Source organism: Stegodyphus dumicola, chromosome 3, assembly GCF_044657685.1.
Source record: "Stegodyphus dumicola isolate Sdum_Otavi_A_Nest chromosome 3, ASM4465768v1".
NCBI lineage: Eukaryota > Metazoa > Arthropoda > Arachnida > Araneae > Eresidae > Stegodyphus > Stegodyphus dumicola.
This window is the reverse complement of record NC_140770.1, coordinates 85,739,588-85,759,624: the sequence shown is the minus strand read 5'-3', so window position 1 is coordinate 85,759,624 and position 20,037 is coordinate 85,739,588. Positions and strand designations below refer to the sequence as shown.

The 20,037-nt window shown below is 31.9% G+C and overlaps 1 protein-coding gene across 2 annotated transcripts in view; it reads right to left on the bottom strand.

Annotated features, from left to right (window-relative positions):
• The window catches only part of LOC118199800 (metabotropic glutamate receptor 6-like), a 391,939-nt gene that overhangs the window by 164,842 nt on the left and 207,060 nt on the right, over positions 1–20,037 (bottom strand). For both annotated transcript variants that reach the window (XM_085813044.1, XM_085813045.1), the window contains exon 3: positions 15,256–15,426. In XM_085813044.1, the coding sequence (XP_085669170.1) occupies positions 15,256–15,426 (171 nt within the window). The remainder of the gene's footprint in view (positions 1–15,255; positions 15,427–20,037) is intronic.

Here is a 20,037-nt window from a genome sequence, read left to right as displayed (position 1 = left end):
AAGAGTAATAATTTTTATTGGCACATTGACACCCTTTTTTAGCCTTACCTGCAAGTTAGAGATAACAGCTGTAATAATTTTTTTAGCTATGAAGACAATAAAAATATTTTTTCTAAAATAATTCGAGTATCATACATAAAGAATTTATATACCTAAGTTTACCTACTAAGTTAGCCTACTTATATAATTTTTAATATCAATGAGATCTATTTTTTGATTAAATAAACTTGAACATATTATGTTTATGAATAACATATTATTTGTCACGTGCTGTAGAATTTTAGAAGTAATAAAATAACAAATTTCTTAAATAAATTAATTAAACAACAAAATTCATTATGAACATTAAATAGTTCAGACAGCCAGTCTTCTCCTGCTCATTTATTTTATACCATTTGATAATCTGTTAAATAATGCCAATTGTAATTCGAAGGGTTATTTTTAATTCCTTGTACGAAGTAAAGGAAGTATTGTAATCAGGAAAAATTCCGGTACCAGAAAATATCCATTTTGACAGCTACCGAATGCAATCTAACAATGTTTTTGCTTGACATATGTACGTAAGGATAAAACATATTTTTCCCAAACGAATTATAAAACTGAATTAAAATGGATTCCGCCGAGAGTTTTTCGTGGCCTCTGTACGTACGTACGTATGTATGTATCTCGCATAACTCAAAAGCGAGTAGCCGCAGAACGTTCAAATTTTGTGTATAAAACTGCTATAATATGTAGTTGTACACCACCCCTTTTGGTTCCAATCTGCCGCACCAAAGTATATAAATATATATATCTGTATATACCCACTCTGTTGCTCGGCTCAGTGAGGTAATTTTTTTTTTATTCTTATATGTTGGAAACCTGAGCATTATTTGCTTTAAAAATAATTTATTTATGTTGTTCTTATCTTCCTATTAAGGTTTTTATGCCTTTAATTAATCCGCATGCAATAGTTGTAGAATTATCAACAATTTAAAAGTTGCTTAGTTGGGAATCATTGACTTATTTCGACATGAAACAGAAATTCGTAATCACGATTTTGTATATCAAGACAGCAGAGTTCCTAAGTCATTTCAAAATTGCATGAATACTAACTACGCGGCATATGTTAGTTTTTAGATTGTTCATAATAAAATATGCACACGTTGTGAAATTAATAGAATTTAAAAGAAATTGGATTTTAAGTGATACATAAGACAAGTTATGTTTCAGATTCATAGAAAATGGAACTTATAACTACAAGAAAAATGTAGACTATTATTTTGCACTTCATCTTTAAAAAAATTTGTAAAATTATTTTCAACGATTGTAACACTAATCATAAATATTGTTGTATGATCCAAAATAACATTCCTGCCATTAATGCCATCCAGACAATCGACATACAAAACAATAACTGCTATGACTTTGAAAATTTATATTTCTCACTTCCTTTAGAAATCTATACTAGTCTACGAGATCTGCCTAAACTCTTCAATGCTATGCTCACGATTATGAATCTTAGTAAATGGAAAAACCTACCTAAAATGCACCATTTTTCACATCTACATTAAATTTCAAAATCAACCTCTTAAGCAAGTCAGAGGACTTCCAATGGGCGCACAATCAAGTAATTTTGTCTGTAATCTCTTTTTATTTATCAAAATTTACAACTGCAAGAATTAAATTACTACAAGCACACTTACAGATATATAGGAGATCTTATTACATTTAATAATTTTAATAAGATTGAAAACTCCGAGATTTATCCAGAATGCCTTACACTTAAAAAAACTAATCTTTCACAAAATATCATCTAATAGCTTGATCTTTAAATAATCAATTACAAAAAAATTTTATTGCTTGACAAAACAAGAGATTTCAATTTCAATATTAACAAATTAATAAATTGGAATTCCAACATCTCCAAAAAAGTTATTAGTGATACAATCTTAAATCAAATACAACGTATAAAAAATATTTGCACAGTTACAATAGATCTACAACGACAAATTATGCTCCTTATTAAAATTCTCAAAAATAATCTAATACCTAATCGATTTATTAACCATTGTCTTAAAAGAGCAGGCGTTAAATACTCTCTACAAATCATTTAACTGATAAGGATATGAAAATTTGTTCCTAAACCTGAAAAGGCGGTATAAGTTGGATGACTGTCAGTTGGAGGATTTGTACATAGTGTAATTACATAATTGTATGTAATATAAAATATCATTGTTTTCAGTCTTTTCTTAGCTGTTACTAAAAAAAATGAAAAAGTAAGCCTATTTCATACTCTGTAGTCTGCCAAATAGCTCGGCAGTGAAAATTACTATTTTTCTTCTTCATTCCGCCACGGCAATTAGCCATAAATTAATTAATTTCCATTCACTACTTAGTATATTAAAAATTTGACAGACGCTTTTTCACTCATATAAGAACTCCACAACTACCTCTCTCACACATCCCACGTCCCTCCCACGTACCCAAAATAGCTTCTCAAAGATTCACCGCCTGGAATAATTCAAAGTATTCCCACTTCTGATAACGGATTTTCGGATAGTATGACCTAGAAAGAACGTAAGTTAATTAATTCATATTCTGGCCTTTTATATTCCATGTACATTTCATTATTTCTTTTTATATACATTTAAGTTTTTTAACTTTTATTTCATTTGTTTTGCAAAGATAGCATAGTTTATTATGTTTCTCAAGTTTATTTCAATTGCTTTGGGTTTTATTTCACAATTTTAGTTAAGATTACTACTGTTTCTTATTTTTATAAACATAGTCTTGAATGAACATGCATAAAAGCGAGGGTGTCGGGGAACATTTTACTCAAGTATGTAATTTTTACTACATAATTTGGCTATTCACTCAAAATTCTTACAGAATATATTTAGCGAAAATGTAAAATTCAGAATGAATTCTTTGATACTCTAATTTCATTTGCGGTTTTGCAGCTGAGGATGGTGGTTCGGTAAAACCATCGAAACTAGTCCTGTGAAAATTTTGAAAATATAACGCTGATTTTTGTTGTTTGACTTCTGATTTAGTACTCTAATTAGGCTTTGTCTCATGTTTTCTAAAAATCCAATCACTTAACGGAACTACAATTTTGGCCTTACTAAATTTGTCTGTTTGGCATCTTCATTCTTACTTGAGTAAAAGACGAAACACCTTCGCATTTATTAATTATTGTTCATTGAACGGGAGTTGGTTTGTTCCCCTTGAAAAGTCAACTAATTTCCGATCAATGACGATAATTACTTTGTTTATTAATTTTCTTTTTCAAAGTTTTAATTTTTGTTATTCATGATTTAAATTCAAATACCTTACAAAGTCTTTTTCATGATTTAAATTCAAGTCCCCTTAAAAAGCTTTTTTTAATGATTTACATTCAAGTTCTTCTTAAAAAAGAATTTTCGGAATTAAATTTGAAACTTTTGGGTTCACTGATTTTGATACATTCTACTAAATTTATATTAGGAGATAATATAATCAATAATTCTTTAGTAAATAAATTATTATTATCTTACTTTCCAGCTTTTGCGCAAATATTAGAAAAACTTGTTTTCGATTTTAATGAATTTTAGTTATTCAGTGTATTTGTATACTGGATTAAAGGATAATTTGAAAAAATACGCTGGCCAAGTTAATATTGCAACCAATTCCCAGTGTTGTAATTATCTATGTACATTAAAAACGACTGAAATCAAAATTGCACATCTGCGCATAATTAAATCCAAATATATGTAAATTTGGTAATTGACGAAGTAATGCGCAATAGACGCATGTTGGATTTCCTGTCTGTACTATTGTGAATGCGGTTTCTGACTGTAATCAGTATTCAGTAGTTATGGCTCAAAAGCATCATTTATATCAGTGGTCGCCAAAATTATGAAGCCTCTGAGCTACTGTACCATTTTTAAATCCTACTGTGTACTACCAACTAAAAGAACTACTAATGTTAAAAATCTTACATTTGTTTGTCTCTAAATTTAGATTTCTAGTAGATATGAAATCTATTTTAATTAAACTGTATATAACAAAAAGAAACTGAAATTGAAGTGTATATAAGAAATAAACTAAAGTGTAGTTACTACTAAATAACAAATGTAATGACAGTTATTTTTAATCAGACTTATTAACTTTAATGAGAATGATGGAACACCTTTTTTTTTATTATTAACAAATTTTTTAGTGTTGGGAGTACAGATAGTGGCTTCCATTCGAAGAAATTTGTAGAAATGTTCATCATTGGATCTGTTTCTGTACTTATTTTTAATTAATTTCACACTGGAAAAAGAAATTTCACACAGATATGTAGAGCTCAATATTGCCTTCACGTTTGAGCCAAACCTGGACTAAAATTGGCTATTTTTCTTTAGGAACAAGAGGCCAAATATTTTCAGAGCTTGAAGAAGCTACAGATATATCCTCTTGAAAATCAATCAGTCCCAACTCCACTGTAGCATTATCATTACCTGAGTAAAGAAGTAATCGGTTTCTCATTCCGAATGAAAGTGATAAGTCTTTTGCTTCTTGCTTGAACACACCATTGTTAGAACAGACCTAGCTTGGTACCAAAGGGTAAATCAAATTATTTAAGTTAACAAATATCTAATGTAAACACGAAAAATGTAACGTGCACAACCTCACGCGTATACAGTCAACTATGAGATAAAAGTGACAATAGCAGCTATGCGGGAGAAACAAGCAGTTGTCGTCAGCTTCAGCTCAGTGGAAGAATGCACGGTTTAGCGATCAACTAATTTATATGAAGATCAAAAGTGGCGAATAATTGATAGAATTGAGGGAGGTCAAAAATAAATAGAGGTTATCCAAAATTTGAATATATCTTAAAATGTCATATCAAGAGTTTGGAGTCGCCACTGGATCAGTTTAAGCCTGATCAAGGGCAACGGAAGACCCAGAAGCACCAGAAAACCCGTTTTTCTGTCGTTTTCGGCTGAAAGAAGAGACAAGAGATTTGGTTTTATACCTTTATTCCGACACAGGAATACAAATTAGCCGTTCTGGTGCTGTTGGTCCAGAGGTTTTGCTAATGGATGACAATGCTCAACCTCATCGAGAATAATTGGTGTCAAAGTACTTACAGACAGAAGATATCACTCGAAAGGAGTGGCCACCTTACTCACCCGACATGAACCCGATTAAGCATGTGTAGGATGCCTTACGGCGTGAAATTTCAGAGAGCCAAATTCCTTTCTGGTCCTCCCAGGAGCTGAAAAGTGCACTCTTAGAAAAGTGGCGTGCAGTTCCTCAAGACTTAATCAACACTTTGGTAAAGTTGACCATAAACCGTATTAAAATTTTTTTCCACAAGAGGTGACTTAATTTTAACATCATTTTCCAACGTCTATGAATTTGGTTTTGATTATCCAAATCCATGGGTTTGGTCCATGAATTTGGTGGTTATTTTGCGAATAATCAATTGTCAAATGTTGTGATTCATGTTAGCTAATGATTTTGTACAAATTTCTGTTAATAATCAATTGTCAAATGTTGTGATTCATGTTAGCTAATAATTTTGTACAAATTTCTGTTAATAATCAATTGTCAAATGTTGTGATTCATGTTGACTAATGATTTTGTACAAATTTCTGTTAATATTTTTTCATTAAATATCAGTTAATTTTATTTCTGTCATTATCCTTTAACTTTGAGAACAAACAGTGTTAATATATACATATATATAAACACACACACACACACAAATATTTATCGAAGTCTCTTAAAATGAAATAAGAAAGTACAAAAACCTAGCTGTATTGCAATTAATCTAGTTTATATATTTTACCGTGATAAATTTGTGTTTACATATTTTTTAACCTCAGGTTATGATGTTTCGATAAATACTTGTGTGACAATTTGCAAATGGGAAAATTGTTGTAGCAAATCTAATTTACTAGTTTCGTCAAACAGAAATCAAACAATACCAATTTTAGATTACAAATTCCGAATATAATTCAGCGTATTACATCGGTGTCGTTCTGTTACGAATATATGGCTCTCTTGCGTATTTTCATTTTTTGCTATATATTTTACCTGTTTCTGGATGCATTAAGATTGAAAACCGTGTTTCATGAAAAATAAAGGCTACTGCTGAATGCTCAATTTTTCCTTAATGGTTAAATATTTATTAAAACTATATGTTTAACATTACACATAATAAAATTTCTCAATTCACGAAAATCAACAAAACGGAAAGTACAAAATTTCAATTTTCTTTATTATAGGCTTACAACTGGCCATGTGGGTATGGCAGTTGAAATCTTTCTGAAATGCATCTCTTCGTTTAGGCCGATCATAATTAGCGAAAACAAACATTAAATTATGAGGAAAAGAAATCTCTCTTAACTGCTTAATAATACGCAAAACGAGAGAAATATTAAAAACACGTGGACAAAAATCCGACTTGTATAATAAAATTAAAAAAAAAAAAAAAAAACCTGGACAAAAATTTTATTGTACGTACCTATGAACATTTTCTAAGAAGATTCTGCCAATGAAATATATGTTTACTCAAACATAATTTTGTCTCTAAATAACTTTAAATAATTTGAAATTTTGTTAATTTTATTAGTACCAACAGATCATTACATTCCCTGCATTATTTCGCATCGCTGAACTCTTGCCCAATTGCTACCCAGGACTAGAACAAAGACTTTCCTAGCTATAAATACTTGAACTGCGTTTTGCGCATCCTCTTTCGCCATCTAAACTTGACTGCTAAATTATATCTCTTCGCTTAACCGTGTAGAATCATTAGGTTATTTTGAAGCAGGAGACATGAAAAATGTGCAATGCCGTCTCGAACACGCGCTGAGTGTGCTACCGTTACACCACGAAGGAAATCTGAAAGGAAGGGGAAATATTTTATAACTGCAATTTTCCATTATTCGGAAATTTAACTGCGTACAAAAATTACGCGGTGCATGTTACAACCATAATCATGATAATAACACGCAAAGCAAACACTGTATATCGAGATTTGCTTTATTAAATGAAATTACGTTGAATTCAACTAGGGATATGTAGACATGCAGTTTGGTTTCACTTACATCTTTCCAGCCATCATCCATAGTGCAACTCCATCTAGGCAACATTTTTTACCTATCTTCCACGACGCACCTTATTTGTGTGTGAATTACATCTCTCCACATCATTCCGTCTATGACTAAAAAGTGAACTGGATTCAACTTCTGCGAAGACTACATTATCTCACACACACGTATATAAAACACACACGTATATAAAACACATACAAATGTATGTGTATATGTGTGCGTATGTGTGTGAGGAAATTAATTTATTTTTAAGCTTATAACGAATATGGAAAAAACTTTAACATGAAACGTGCGTTCCAGAGTAGAAAAATCCTCTGGTTATCTGGAAAAAAAAAAAAAAAAAAAAAAAAAATAGTCATCATTCTTAAAAGAAAAAAAAAAATCTGTGAAGTATGTTGAAAAAATTCAACGTCTTTGATACAGTGGATTAAGCCATGGAATAAATTTTCAAGTTTAGCGTTAATTCTTGAAATAAAAAGTAAAAATTGCCATAAAGGTGGAAAGTTTCTTTCAAAAAAGAAACAACGTCATCAAGTCTCATTAAATTCATCTCTAATGCTGAATGTTTCAAATATGCAAGAGGAAAGAAATGACGAAAAAAATGTAGAAAGTAAAAACAATAAAGATTTGCAAGAATTTTTCAAACCTTCAATGTCCCAAATGAGGCGATTCAAGAATAAAGGCTAGAAAAGAGGTAGAGGCAGACACAAAAGAGGTGAAAGCGGAAGATCGAACCCTAGGGATATGTAGACATGCAGTTAAAAAGACTATAAAAAGGTCATAAATTGAGAGGTCAGTAAACTGAGTTCGAGTTTAATGATGTCATAAAGTTACCCAGCATTTTCAAAATTTTCCGAAAGAATCTCAATAATGTCCACAAAAGGAGAAAGGAAAAGGAATATTCTCAGATTTTTTCTTACAAGAACGGTAAATCTCTATTATCGTTTAAATTAAACTCCTTTTTAACTAGTATATGATAGAAGTTCCTTTATTTCTGCTAAAGAATGAAGCTTTTATAATATACATGGCTTACTTTGTATTTGTATTTTCGTACTATGCATACATTCTGAGATTCTAGAGATTTACGCCTTCGCCTATATATAAATTCATACAGTATCTTGATTTTTATCACTTTTACATCTACTTATACTTACATTCTAAAAGAAATAACGTAAGGTAATTCAAAAACGGATTTAATGTGCAGTCAAAATGAAATTATAAAATACACTGCATAAGCAGAAAATGTGCGAGAAGTGACTTCCATGTGTAATGCACCAGACAGATAAGACCATCTCCAGGTCAAACTAACAGCAATTTTTCATCATAATTGAAATTCTATGGACGCTGTTAAATTGTAGTACGCGAAAATGTTAAGCAATATTCATGCAGCTAGAGCGGGAGTTGATTGTTTAGATAAAAGTTTTCGTGCACCTCGTATATGTGTGTGTGGAGTGTTATTCCAAACATATATATATTTAAAATAACACTCCACAGAAATTTTACCAGAGTTCTAAAAGAAAGATTTTTCTCCTAATAGAGAGAAAATTGGAGAATTTCGGTTTTTATTCCGTCACTTAGATCAGAAAATCTGTTTTCGAACAGAAGTTATTCGGAGTTTCAAACTCATTAACGAAATTTTATGCTTGTTAAAAATCATGCTTTTCAGGTTTCGTCCTATTGACCACGTTTTGGAACAACAACAAACAATGCTTCAACTGGAGCTGTGAATTCTACTTCGGGTATAATGTTTCGCTACGGAGATTTGCAGTTTTTCAAGCTATACTTTTTCTAATTTGAAGTTTTTATTTCCGCCCCGTATTTTTTGCTTAACGTTTTATTTATAACTAAATCTCTTGTTTCTTAGTAGCGACCAATATTGCTATATTTAATAATAAAGAATAATTTTAATGTAAAAAATGCCAGATTTGGTTTGTTATCTCTGCTTTGGCAACTTTTTTATTTTCCGAGAATCCGACATCCATAGTGTTTTTCGTCCTAACACGGTTTGGGGATTAAAATAATTCTTTCTGGTATGCCCTCCTATAATTTTTCCTATATGAGTACATAAATCCTTTTTAAAATATTATGTGCCGAATATATATTTAATTGAATTAATTTATTCTTTGAATGTGTTATTTTTATTACAGATAAGATTCCTTTATTCTGTGACTGTGTTAGTTTTATTACAGATAAGTTTCATTTATTCTGATAATGTGTTAGTTTTATTCGTCTTATTTGAAAACATAAATGCTTTCTTAATATGCTGTGTTTTGAAGATATAGTATTTCAGTTCCATGTTGTTTAATTGAATTCATTTATTCTATGAATGTGTTAATATTTATTTTAGGTTAAGTTCTTTTTAAAGGTTTTATTAACCTGTACTGTTGTCTGGGAGTCATTCTTCTAATTTTTGAGTGATAGTTGAACAATTTTAGTTTTATTTACTTGTTTATTTATTTTAACAAACAAATTTTTCGGAAGTCAATTTTGGGATTTTTTAGTTTTATTTAATTATTTTATTACATTCTGCTAACCTCTGAAAACAAACAACTTTTTCTTTTTCTGTTTGTCTGTCCTAAACTCTGTGCTTAAAACTGAAGGCCCATAATCTGTATGGTTAGGAACATTAGATATATTACCTGAAAAAATATATATGATTGGAAACATAATAAAAAATAACATTAGCTTCTATTTTGATTTTTCATATACTATCCTATGTACTCTCGTAAAATATAGAAATTTTCATAAACAATACTATGTGCAAACTAAGAATAAAAGTTACTGGTAAAATATACTAAACAAATGCTGAGTAATTAAGACACAATAACACGCCGAATAAATACTAATTCAGAAGTCAAACAACAAAAATCAGCGTTAATTTACAAAATTTTCACAGGACTAGTTTCGATGGTTTTACCGAACCATCATCTTCAGCTGCAAAACCGCAAATGAACAAGATAGGAAATAATGTTTAGATAAGATAAGAAAGCCTGGACAAGAATAAGCAAGTGGCGCCATCTGTTGGCGAAACCAGAACTAAAACATAATTTCTCTAAAAGCCGAAGGCAAATTTGGATTGGAATTAGGATCGTTAACTAGAACAGAAAGATTTTTATGAATGTGAAATGCCTCTAGAAAATCCAGTTCTCCAATGGAAGATGTTTTTTGAATAATTTTGGCAGCAAAAAAATTGAAAGTGTGATTTTCGGACCAACAATGTTGAGCAACAGAAGACTTCTGTGTTTCCTTTTTTCTAACATATGCCTCATGTTCTTTGACGCGAAATTTTAAGGCTCTCTTAGTTTGGCCAATGTAAATTAAACCGCACTGGCAAGGAATCCTATAAATACTCCAGGAATTCATATCCGGAATGGGGTCCTTGAGTATAGAAGTTGGAATTTTATTGATGGGAGAGTAAACAACCCGAAAGTTAAATTTCTGCAAAATATGTGCAACTTTATAGCTAATTGATGGAAAGAAGGGAATGACAACAGAATTTTTATAATCTCCTAAAATAAGAGTGTGGCTTTTAGTGTGTTGAGATGAGAATTTTTTAACTGCTTGATTAATAATGTTGGGTGAAAAGCCCCTGTCAATAGCTATTGCTTTTAAATAATTTAGTTCTTCATCAAGGGCTAGTTTGGAGGAGCAAACTTGAAGAGCACGGAAAACATAGGAATAAAATGAAGCTAACTTTTGTTACTAACTTTTGTACTGTGAAAATTTTGTAAATTAACGCTGATTTTTGTTGTTTGACTTCTGAATTAGTAAATGCTGAGTAAGTTTCAATAAGTGTACTGAAAATCATTTGAATTAAATATATATATATATATATATACATATATATATATATAACGCGAAAAAAAAGCATCGGCAAATACTAGTTTCTATAAAAAGTGGTCAGCGAATGTAAATCTTTTTAAGATTTTAATATATTTAAAAATTCTTAGATGCTTAAAAACTGAAAAAAATCTATGTAAAGATCATAAAATAATACGTGACTTCTTGAAACGTGAATCATTAGTGCCCCGATAACATAACATAAACAGGCGAAAATTATCGCCAAACACAGCTGATACATTCTTCATATTTTTTTTCCAATGATCTTTATGATATATGTTTACATATCCATTAGTATGATATAAAATGCCTATAAATATTAACTAATCATAATTAAAAGAAGTACTAAATAGAGTAGATGAATTATTCGCAGTCTAGTTTTCTATACGAATGGCAGCTTTCCACAGTCACCTATGTGATGGATTTTTAGGAAAATAGAGCATTTTTATTTTAGATACTAAATTAGTTTTAGCTACACAGCCAACAGCCACACAACACTGACTCGATTTTCTTTTACGCATACTTCTGTATTTATCAGAATTAAAAAAAAAAAGTAACAAACACTTCTAAAATAAATTCACAACAACAACGTAAACAAACGCAGCAATACCGAAAACGGAACCTTCCGGGGTAATCGCGACGTGAGCGTCCTCTTTGTTGAGCTTTACAGAAAACTTCGTTAATATTAAAAATGATAGATAATTTTTAATCAAAAGAATTATTCCTTCATTGTCAGTGTTAATACTAGTCATTGTGGTTAATTTTAATGCATATATAAGTCGTATGTAGAATTGTATTTCTATATCATACAGATTTTAAATTTATTAAATAAAACTATACACTATCGAATAGAGCACTAACCTTGAAAAGGATGATGTTACGTGTACTCGTTATGTTTCTTAAAAAGCATAATTTTTTTTCAAGTTCAGAGGTAGTGATTTTCTTTATTTATTCACCTTTTTTCTTTATTCATTTTACAAGACAAAATGTTATAAATTTATACATTTAGTTTTATATACATACATAACTAAATAATTTTCTTTAGTTAACATAATACTTACGGTGATATGCGACTTTTTAAAATTATGAAGCGTCTGCCTAAAAAGTGCATTGGGACTTGACAATTTTAAGGGAATAACAAAAGTGGAAATACGAAAATCCGTACATCAGAAAGAATATATTTGATTTATTTAAATATTTCTTTGAAACGTTTGATTTAAATTCAGTCAGTTTCAGCAGCTGAAGGATTTATTTATAATCATACTCGTATATGATCAAGAATATTATTTTTATATTTGGGAAAACATTAGCTATAGACAGCTATATTTCTTAAAACGGATTTATACTTTTTATTAGAGTATCAAAAATATTTTTATCTAACTCAAAAACAAAAGTCTACGCTTCCTTTTTTAGGTTTTTTTTTTTTTTTTTTTTTTCTTTTTGGTAATAAAACTTGAAGAGCAAAGTTGTCTACAATTTCCTACTCAGGTACCTGGCTTACAAGCAAGTACAACCAACAGCTTCAAAACAGTAATAATTATAAAAATAATAAGAACACTAAAATTTTCTGTTGATGTTAACATCATAGAAATATGCAATCCGTATATTTTTTTAATGTTTGTGTGACTTTTTATGCCAAGAAATGACTTTTCTGGAAATTGATGTTCCTATAATTTTTTAAATGAAACAGCTCAATGAAAGCTAAATTGTTAAATGTTTTCTTTCTCATAAAAATTAATTTTAAAATGATGAAAATATAGGATACGAAATGCTAAAATTAAAGGTGCTGAATTAAAAATATCGAGGTATAGCTGAATATCTCAAATAAAATAAAAATCGTTTAGTTTCCTTTATTTTCTGCATTGTGAAAAGAATAGGCATATTGATACTCGCATATTTAAAATAAAGTCATAGGAAATGTCTGTCTTACTTGTGAACGTTGATGAACGATATGAGCTTAGTCTGATTGACCGGCGGGCAATGCAAAAGGAATTCTAAGGTCGCTTGCATTCTAAGGTCGCCTTTTAATCATTCACTCTGGAGTATCACGTTTCAGCCCATTTAAAAATTAATGCAGTATCAGCTGTTATAAGAGTCTTAGTTTACCTTTGAAATATCTGTTTAGGTAACGAACGAGACAATAATTGCGAATTTTATTATCAGGCTTTCCTGAAATTTGCTTCTAATGCTCAGTGATCGAGCAGAATTCTGTAGCAGGATAAAATAGCATTCACGTGAACTCAGTATTACAACAATAATTAGAGAGCTATAATCAATGATAGATTCCAGTAATTGAAAAATATTAAAAAACAAATCCGACAACAAATAAATTACAATCGGAATAAATCTGTGAATCATATATACTATAATAAAAACAATTATTTCAAAATAACGTTTTTTATATTACTTTACATTATGTATTTGTTGGCTGGTAATCAAAATAGTGCCGAAAAAGTAACTGCGAAATTTAATTTGTATAGCTTTAATAAACTCAAACTTCTTCTACCAAATATAATACAATTAATGTGTAAAACATTTAAAAGAACATATCCGAACTGTTGTTTATCAGCTGAAATCCATGACAACTACAACGCTATATCATGCTGCTAAAGCTATCATCTATCATCCGGCGTGAGATCAACCCGCAACTTTACATCGTGTTGCTAGCGTGGCCATTAACCCTTTGTTGCATACAAATAATCTAGAGAAGTTAAATAAAAATGTTTGTATTTTTTTCTACTGAAAAGAACCTTATTAATAATAAAAAAAATAATTTTATTCAAATTTCGTTTTAAATAATTGCTACAGTTTGTTCACTACAGTGGACAGCATGCATTATACGTACATGCATACAAATCTCTTCCCAACGATTTACGGTCATTGCTTATGAATAAAAAATGGCAGTACAAAAAAATGTAAGTATTATTATATAATGCTTACTATGAGAAATGGTACTAACTTGCAAACAGCAGTAGCAGCCATTTTCCAAATAGCAATGCTTTACTTAGTGATGCTATACAGTCATCTATGATCGACAGTTGGAAGTTCTAATTATATAGAATGAATAAACACAGGAATGAAATCTGTTAAAGCATTTCCAGAAGAATAAACAAATTTAAACTTTTGTCTACTAGAGTAGACATGATGCAACAAAGGGTTAAGCGTGATAATAAACATAATCCCACCATATCAGGACTCAGTCCTGACACAAAGGTAGAAGCGAAAGTTCGTTGTTTTAAAAGTTTCTTTGAAGACATCCTCCTACCCGTAAGAGACTGTCTTTGCCTTTGAATGGATAAAGGGAACGCAAGTTACTTTTCTTGGGTGAATGTTTCTTTATCCTTGATTCAATGTTCTCGCCAAATGTTTAGACGCTGCGCTAAACGCAATCTCAATCTATTCTTCATTGAATTCTTTACGCTGACCGCCAGTTTCAGTTTTATTCAAACGCTTTCTCCTGGATTAAATTCCAGCAATCACAACAGGTCTCACGCCGATATGAAAACGGATATTTTAAAAAATGCAACCCTTTTCCAAGAATTCCAACCGATGAAAAATAGACTTTCTTTTCAAGTGCATGGATCACGGGCTGCAGAGCCTTTCGACAGCGTATGAGAAACTGACGCTTGCAGAAAATTTAAATATATTATTCTGTATTAATGTGAAAGCTACATAAAAGTAGAGATTTGTTTTTCTATGAATTAATAATTTTACCGACATTTTATGAAAATTCTCTCTGTTACTACCCCCCCCCCAAAAAAACAGGTAAATCGATATCGCAGATGATATTCTACTAGAGATTTATAGGCAGCCCAATATGATGACGTTCGAAATGTACACAGTTTTATTTATTTTTTTATGAAAGGCGTCTGTTTAAGTTTTTGAGCTCATTAATTACTTTTTTCAATCAAACTGTTCAACAAGAAGGAGTAGTTAAATTCATAGCTGTCGCTTATTTCTCACTTTTTTAACTATCTTGATGATATTTCAGGTAGAATTTTGTACGGTAGTTTTAAGCTTTCTTTCTTTACCTTAGAATTTTGCAATTTCTCATCTCAATATTCTTAGAATTTTGCATAATTGTAATAATCATCTTAATTTTTATTTCAGTTCCAGTCTTTTAAAATATAGTTTATACTAATGCGACTAACTAAACAATTAAGTTATAGAACCATATTTCGAAACATTTTTATATATTTTCTATATAGCTGGTTACCTTAGCACATGTAAGATCTATATCTACATGCATCATTATTCTATTTTTTAAAAAGTCCTAGAAACTTAATAATTAAAAAATTAAACTTTTCTCAAATACAAAATGAAATATATTTTTAGCACTTACTTGTATTCCATAATTAGATTCTTCGTACAAAATGGATATGTAAGTCCAGTTTAAACGCTTGATGATTTGAACCATTGCGTCTGCTTGGTTTGTATCTGATGGTACTGTTCTCAGGAAATACTCAAACCGCTGTTTGTTGCTCAATTCTGGGCTAGTTGAAAAGAAGCTGACCTATGATAAAGAATCATTTTGTGTTAAATAAAACAAGTGAATACAGCTAACTGGTGAAATTAATATAAGAAGTGAAATTGTGACTACTATTAGACTTAGCGATAGGGTTATAAGGAAACTTATATTAGCTGGATACAATTCGTATATGTAAGTTCTTAACTATAGCACGTACATTAAAAAAAAGTGAAAATACACTGATAGATGCACAGATATATCCCACATACAGATATACCCTGTGATACACAGCCCATGAGAGTTAACTACTTAGACGCTATTTAGTTTATTTGCTGTGATGAGACCAAATTTTACAAAAACTTAACCATCTCTTACAAAAGAAAGATGTATATACTTCTAAACTGCTAGTTGGTCAAAAGGCAAATGTCAGTTGCGGAACAAGACAGATTTAGTCGATGCAAATTATAGCTATAAGCTATTTTGGGGGGGAAAAAACTTCATCTACCCAACAAGGCGGAAAATAATCTTCCTAATTTTGTTTGCTTCTAAACTGAATCATACGAAATTAAAAAATGAGAAAGGTAAAGAAAAAGAAACATGCATTCGTACTTAGTTCAAATGAAACATCACAGTGTCCCACGTTCAGACATGGTTCGCTGCACTACGGACTACTGCGAAACAGGTTTCAAAGGCTTCATGTCCAAAGCTACGGTTTCAGATATACAATTAATTCTAAAATGATGAAAATGAGATTAATGGAGCCCTGTAGCACTTGGTGGAATCAAATAAACGTCATTGAAATGACAATATACCGATGTGAACTTTCAATATAATTTGCTATATGCAAAATAATTAAGATATCTTAGTTTTTAAATCTTCCTTGAAATACCCAAGCGTAATGATTGTTTAATTGCTTGCAGCAAACTCACAAGGGCTTCATGAAGTTTCTACTAAATTCTTTACGGTAGTAGTTAGGATATATATATTGGGAAACTGAAGAATAAATTTTGTTGCCATTCGTTTTGCTATTCAAATATAGTGTTTACTTTAAGCAGCTAGTTTTTCAAAATTTTAGCTACTTAACCATAAATCGGTAATATGGTCATTAGGAACATTGGGGAGTCTGCATAATTTTTGTTGTTTTGTCATCACATTACTGTAGAGGTGTATTTTGTAAACAGTGAAGATGATATATTATGCTTAAATGTCTTTAAATAGTTTTCCTCACTACTGACTGAGTGATTAAGACACCCGAATACGAGTAGTTAAACTCTTTGTATTTCGATACCCCAAAACGGAACGAAAGCATGTTAGTTTTCATTGCTTTCTCCATGCGTAAGGTGAATTCGAGCCGGTTTCTCTCAAAACGTGCTCCACAAAAGCATCCCTCCTCTTAGGTAGACCCATCATCGGCTGAGTGGTAAAGTCGCTGAACATTCGTAGTTCCGACCTGGGTTCGATTCCAGGCGAACGGGCTGACTGCATTGGTGCTTTTAGTAATTTTCCCCATGCTTAACTTGTATACGAACCAGTTTTCGCTAAAACGTCCTTCACGAAGCCTCCCTCTCCTTAGGCAGATAGCCTTCAAGCTTTGCCATAGTTAAATAAACCAAACCTCTTGGGCACATAATCCTCGTGGCTGTGCCAAATTCAAATAGCCTAAACGTTAAGTAGTTAAAAAGACCATTTCAGAATAGTACTTCGAAAGTTGTATTACACCAACAAAAGTCTACTTAGTGTTTGGCTGAATGATAATGATGTCATGATGATAAAATGGCATATACTAAATTACAGCTTTCCGTGTGCAAAGTAAGGCGTTTTATGCTGTAATCACGTAATAAACAAGCAAATTGTGTCATATCATACATGAGTATAATGTTTGTGCTATTCGAATCACCCTCTTTACGCTGTACAACGCAGTTGCATTGGGTCCGGAATAATCATATCTTCATGATCATGACAAACACTGTGTTAACTCCCCTCTAAGACAGAAAACAACATTAACAAAGGGCCAGACTATGTGCGTTGCGATCGAGTGACTGGTGTATTCAGATGTTTCGAGCTGATGCATGTTATATAAAAAATAGGTATCATGTGTTTATGGATTCTTCTTGTAAGTAATATCAGCTCAGTGATTCACTGATTTCTTGACGATGAAAATTTCCATATGTAGTTATAAGCACCCAAAAATTGTTTGGGTTCGAATGGAACATCGTACTATATACGTCTGTTTTTTTTTTATATCTTGTAGAGATTTATATTTATTTTAACTAATTTACAATTTAACAAGTTAAATTTTAATTTTAAACTTTACTATAAATTTTCCTATAACTTTCCCATAATTTTAATTTTAAACTTTTCCTGCTTTCATTGCCCTAATTTGTCAATGTCGTAATATTTAAATTTGGTAGCGTGCGTGAACTAATGCAAAGTCTATCTTGTGAAGAAAGAGTTTAAAAACCGAGGTTCAGTAGAAAAGTTTGAGAGAGTTAAGCTATTGACGTTACCTTCCTTGCGTGAGCTTGTACTTCCAGAGTTATTGCTGGTTTACGTGGCATAACTGCATTTACTTGCTGCCACAAATTCAATGCGGGCGTGAGAAAAGGAATTATCTGAGCCCTGTATCTTAGTTCTACTACTTGTGCATATCTTCGAAATTTTAGTACAGTTTTGTGATTTCAGTTACCGTCCAAGGGAGTGTATTGTGCTAGCGTCGAGTTTACGTATTGTAAATTTTAAAGAGTTAGTAAGAGATACTTTTAATACTTCTTCTGTATAGTTTCTACCAGAACTTACTGCACGTTCGATTCTCTCTTAAAAGTTAGACAAGAACATTCTACAATCTGATCCTACATTCTTCATTCCGATGTTTTAAGGCTTTCTCACGTGAAAGATATACCGTATACCATATGTAATCAGGTAAGCTTTAACGCGTGAATTTATAGGCCAGAATTTTGTCCCGCTAGTATTTCAGTGATGCAAATGGCAGCATATATCATTACTCATTTGCTAATAAATTGTTCATTGAAACTGTAACGACTTAACGTTAAATAAATTGAAACTGGCAGAGAAATGCACAGATGTAAAATTTAGAATTAGGCAAAAAAGTAACCTTTCCTTGGTGTAGAGTTCTCAGAAAACTCTATTGGTTTCAAGTCCGAATACACATAGGGTCCTCTTCTTCACTGGCAAATTTTTATCCTCCTTGTTGGGAAATTTGCATTCTCCTTGCTTCTGCGAAGTACTGAAGATGATAAGAAGTGCTACATAATCTTGCCTATAGAAGCCAAGGCTGTTTGAGCCGTTCTGATGTGACTATACGTTGTCTGTGTCGTCCTTGTTAAAAATGTTATAGAAGAGGAAAGTAGACGTGGCTCTCTCCAGCGTAAAACAGTGATGTGATGCATGGAATCCTGTTATGCAATGTACTGACGAAGCAATCTACCAGAGTGCCCATTACAGCAGTTACTGTTGTGTAGATAATTGTCTGATCGCGTTATAAAAAACTAGGTGAATGATTTTCTGATTTAAGAAAACTTATAATTTTATTTGATTCTGAATTATTTATTTTAATGCTTTAATTTTGAGGGAAAACAGATGCTCCTAAGAATATTATTTAGTTTCAAAGAATATTATTTATTTTCCTTTTATTTGCAATTTTTGTCCAAGCTTTGATTCATTGTGAAAAGAAGCAGGGAAGGGAGGCGATTTTGCTAAGCTATGATATCGCGCGTTTTGTCCTTTAGAATGTTCTAGAAGACATTTCATTTGTGCAATTGACCTTTAGGATAGGAAGTACGTGACAGAAGGGTCAGAGGTTTCCACTTAACTTTCCATGTAAGTCATTCTGGTTTTGGCAATCGGGGGTCCGGTTGTTGGCTAAGTGAAGAAGGGCGCTCATGTGCGATCACCCTAATTCGGTCATTCGGGGAAAGAAACGCAAATTTTGTCCAGATTAAGGGGGCGATAAATGAAGCCATTGTGGGAACCCGTTTTTGTGGAGGAGACGAAGAAAATTCGAGTTTGAATCACTTTGGGGACTGATCTTTTGACTAAGACTTCGACTTCGAACTTGCTCTTGGGTTGAGCGATAGAAAGGAGGAGATGTAATTTCGTCGTGAGATGTGCTTCCGGCGGGGAGCGGCAAATATGCTCCCCGGCCGCGGGTTTCGCAAAATGCGAGGGAGAAAGAAAAAAAAATAACAGAGACTTTACTTTTGGACTGACTTTTCAACGGTTAAATACTGTACTTGGAGTTCTTGGTGATAAATAAAGAAAGGTAGTTCGTCTTCCAGTTGTGCCTACGGCGGGGAACGGCAGTTATGCTAGCTTGCCACATGTTTTGGAAAAAAATGCGAGAAGAGGACCTTGGGTGTCGATCTCCTGAATTATTGAGCGAATTCCTCTGACTTTTTACTTGTATCGTCTGAATATAGGTGACCCCTTGATTTGAAGGAGAAGGAAAGAGGAGGGCACGTTCGGACAGTATTCCTGAGAATACAGAGGCAAAAATTCATGCTGGAATGGTTCGTGTTCGGACTGGTTCCTGAAAAGATACGGGCAGTTTATACTTCAGTGGCTCGCGAACGGACTGTATTCCGGAAAGATTAATGGATGTCGTTTAGCCAGGTGTTTCATGTTCCACTTCAAGATGAT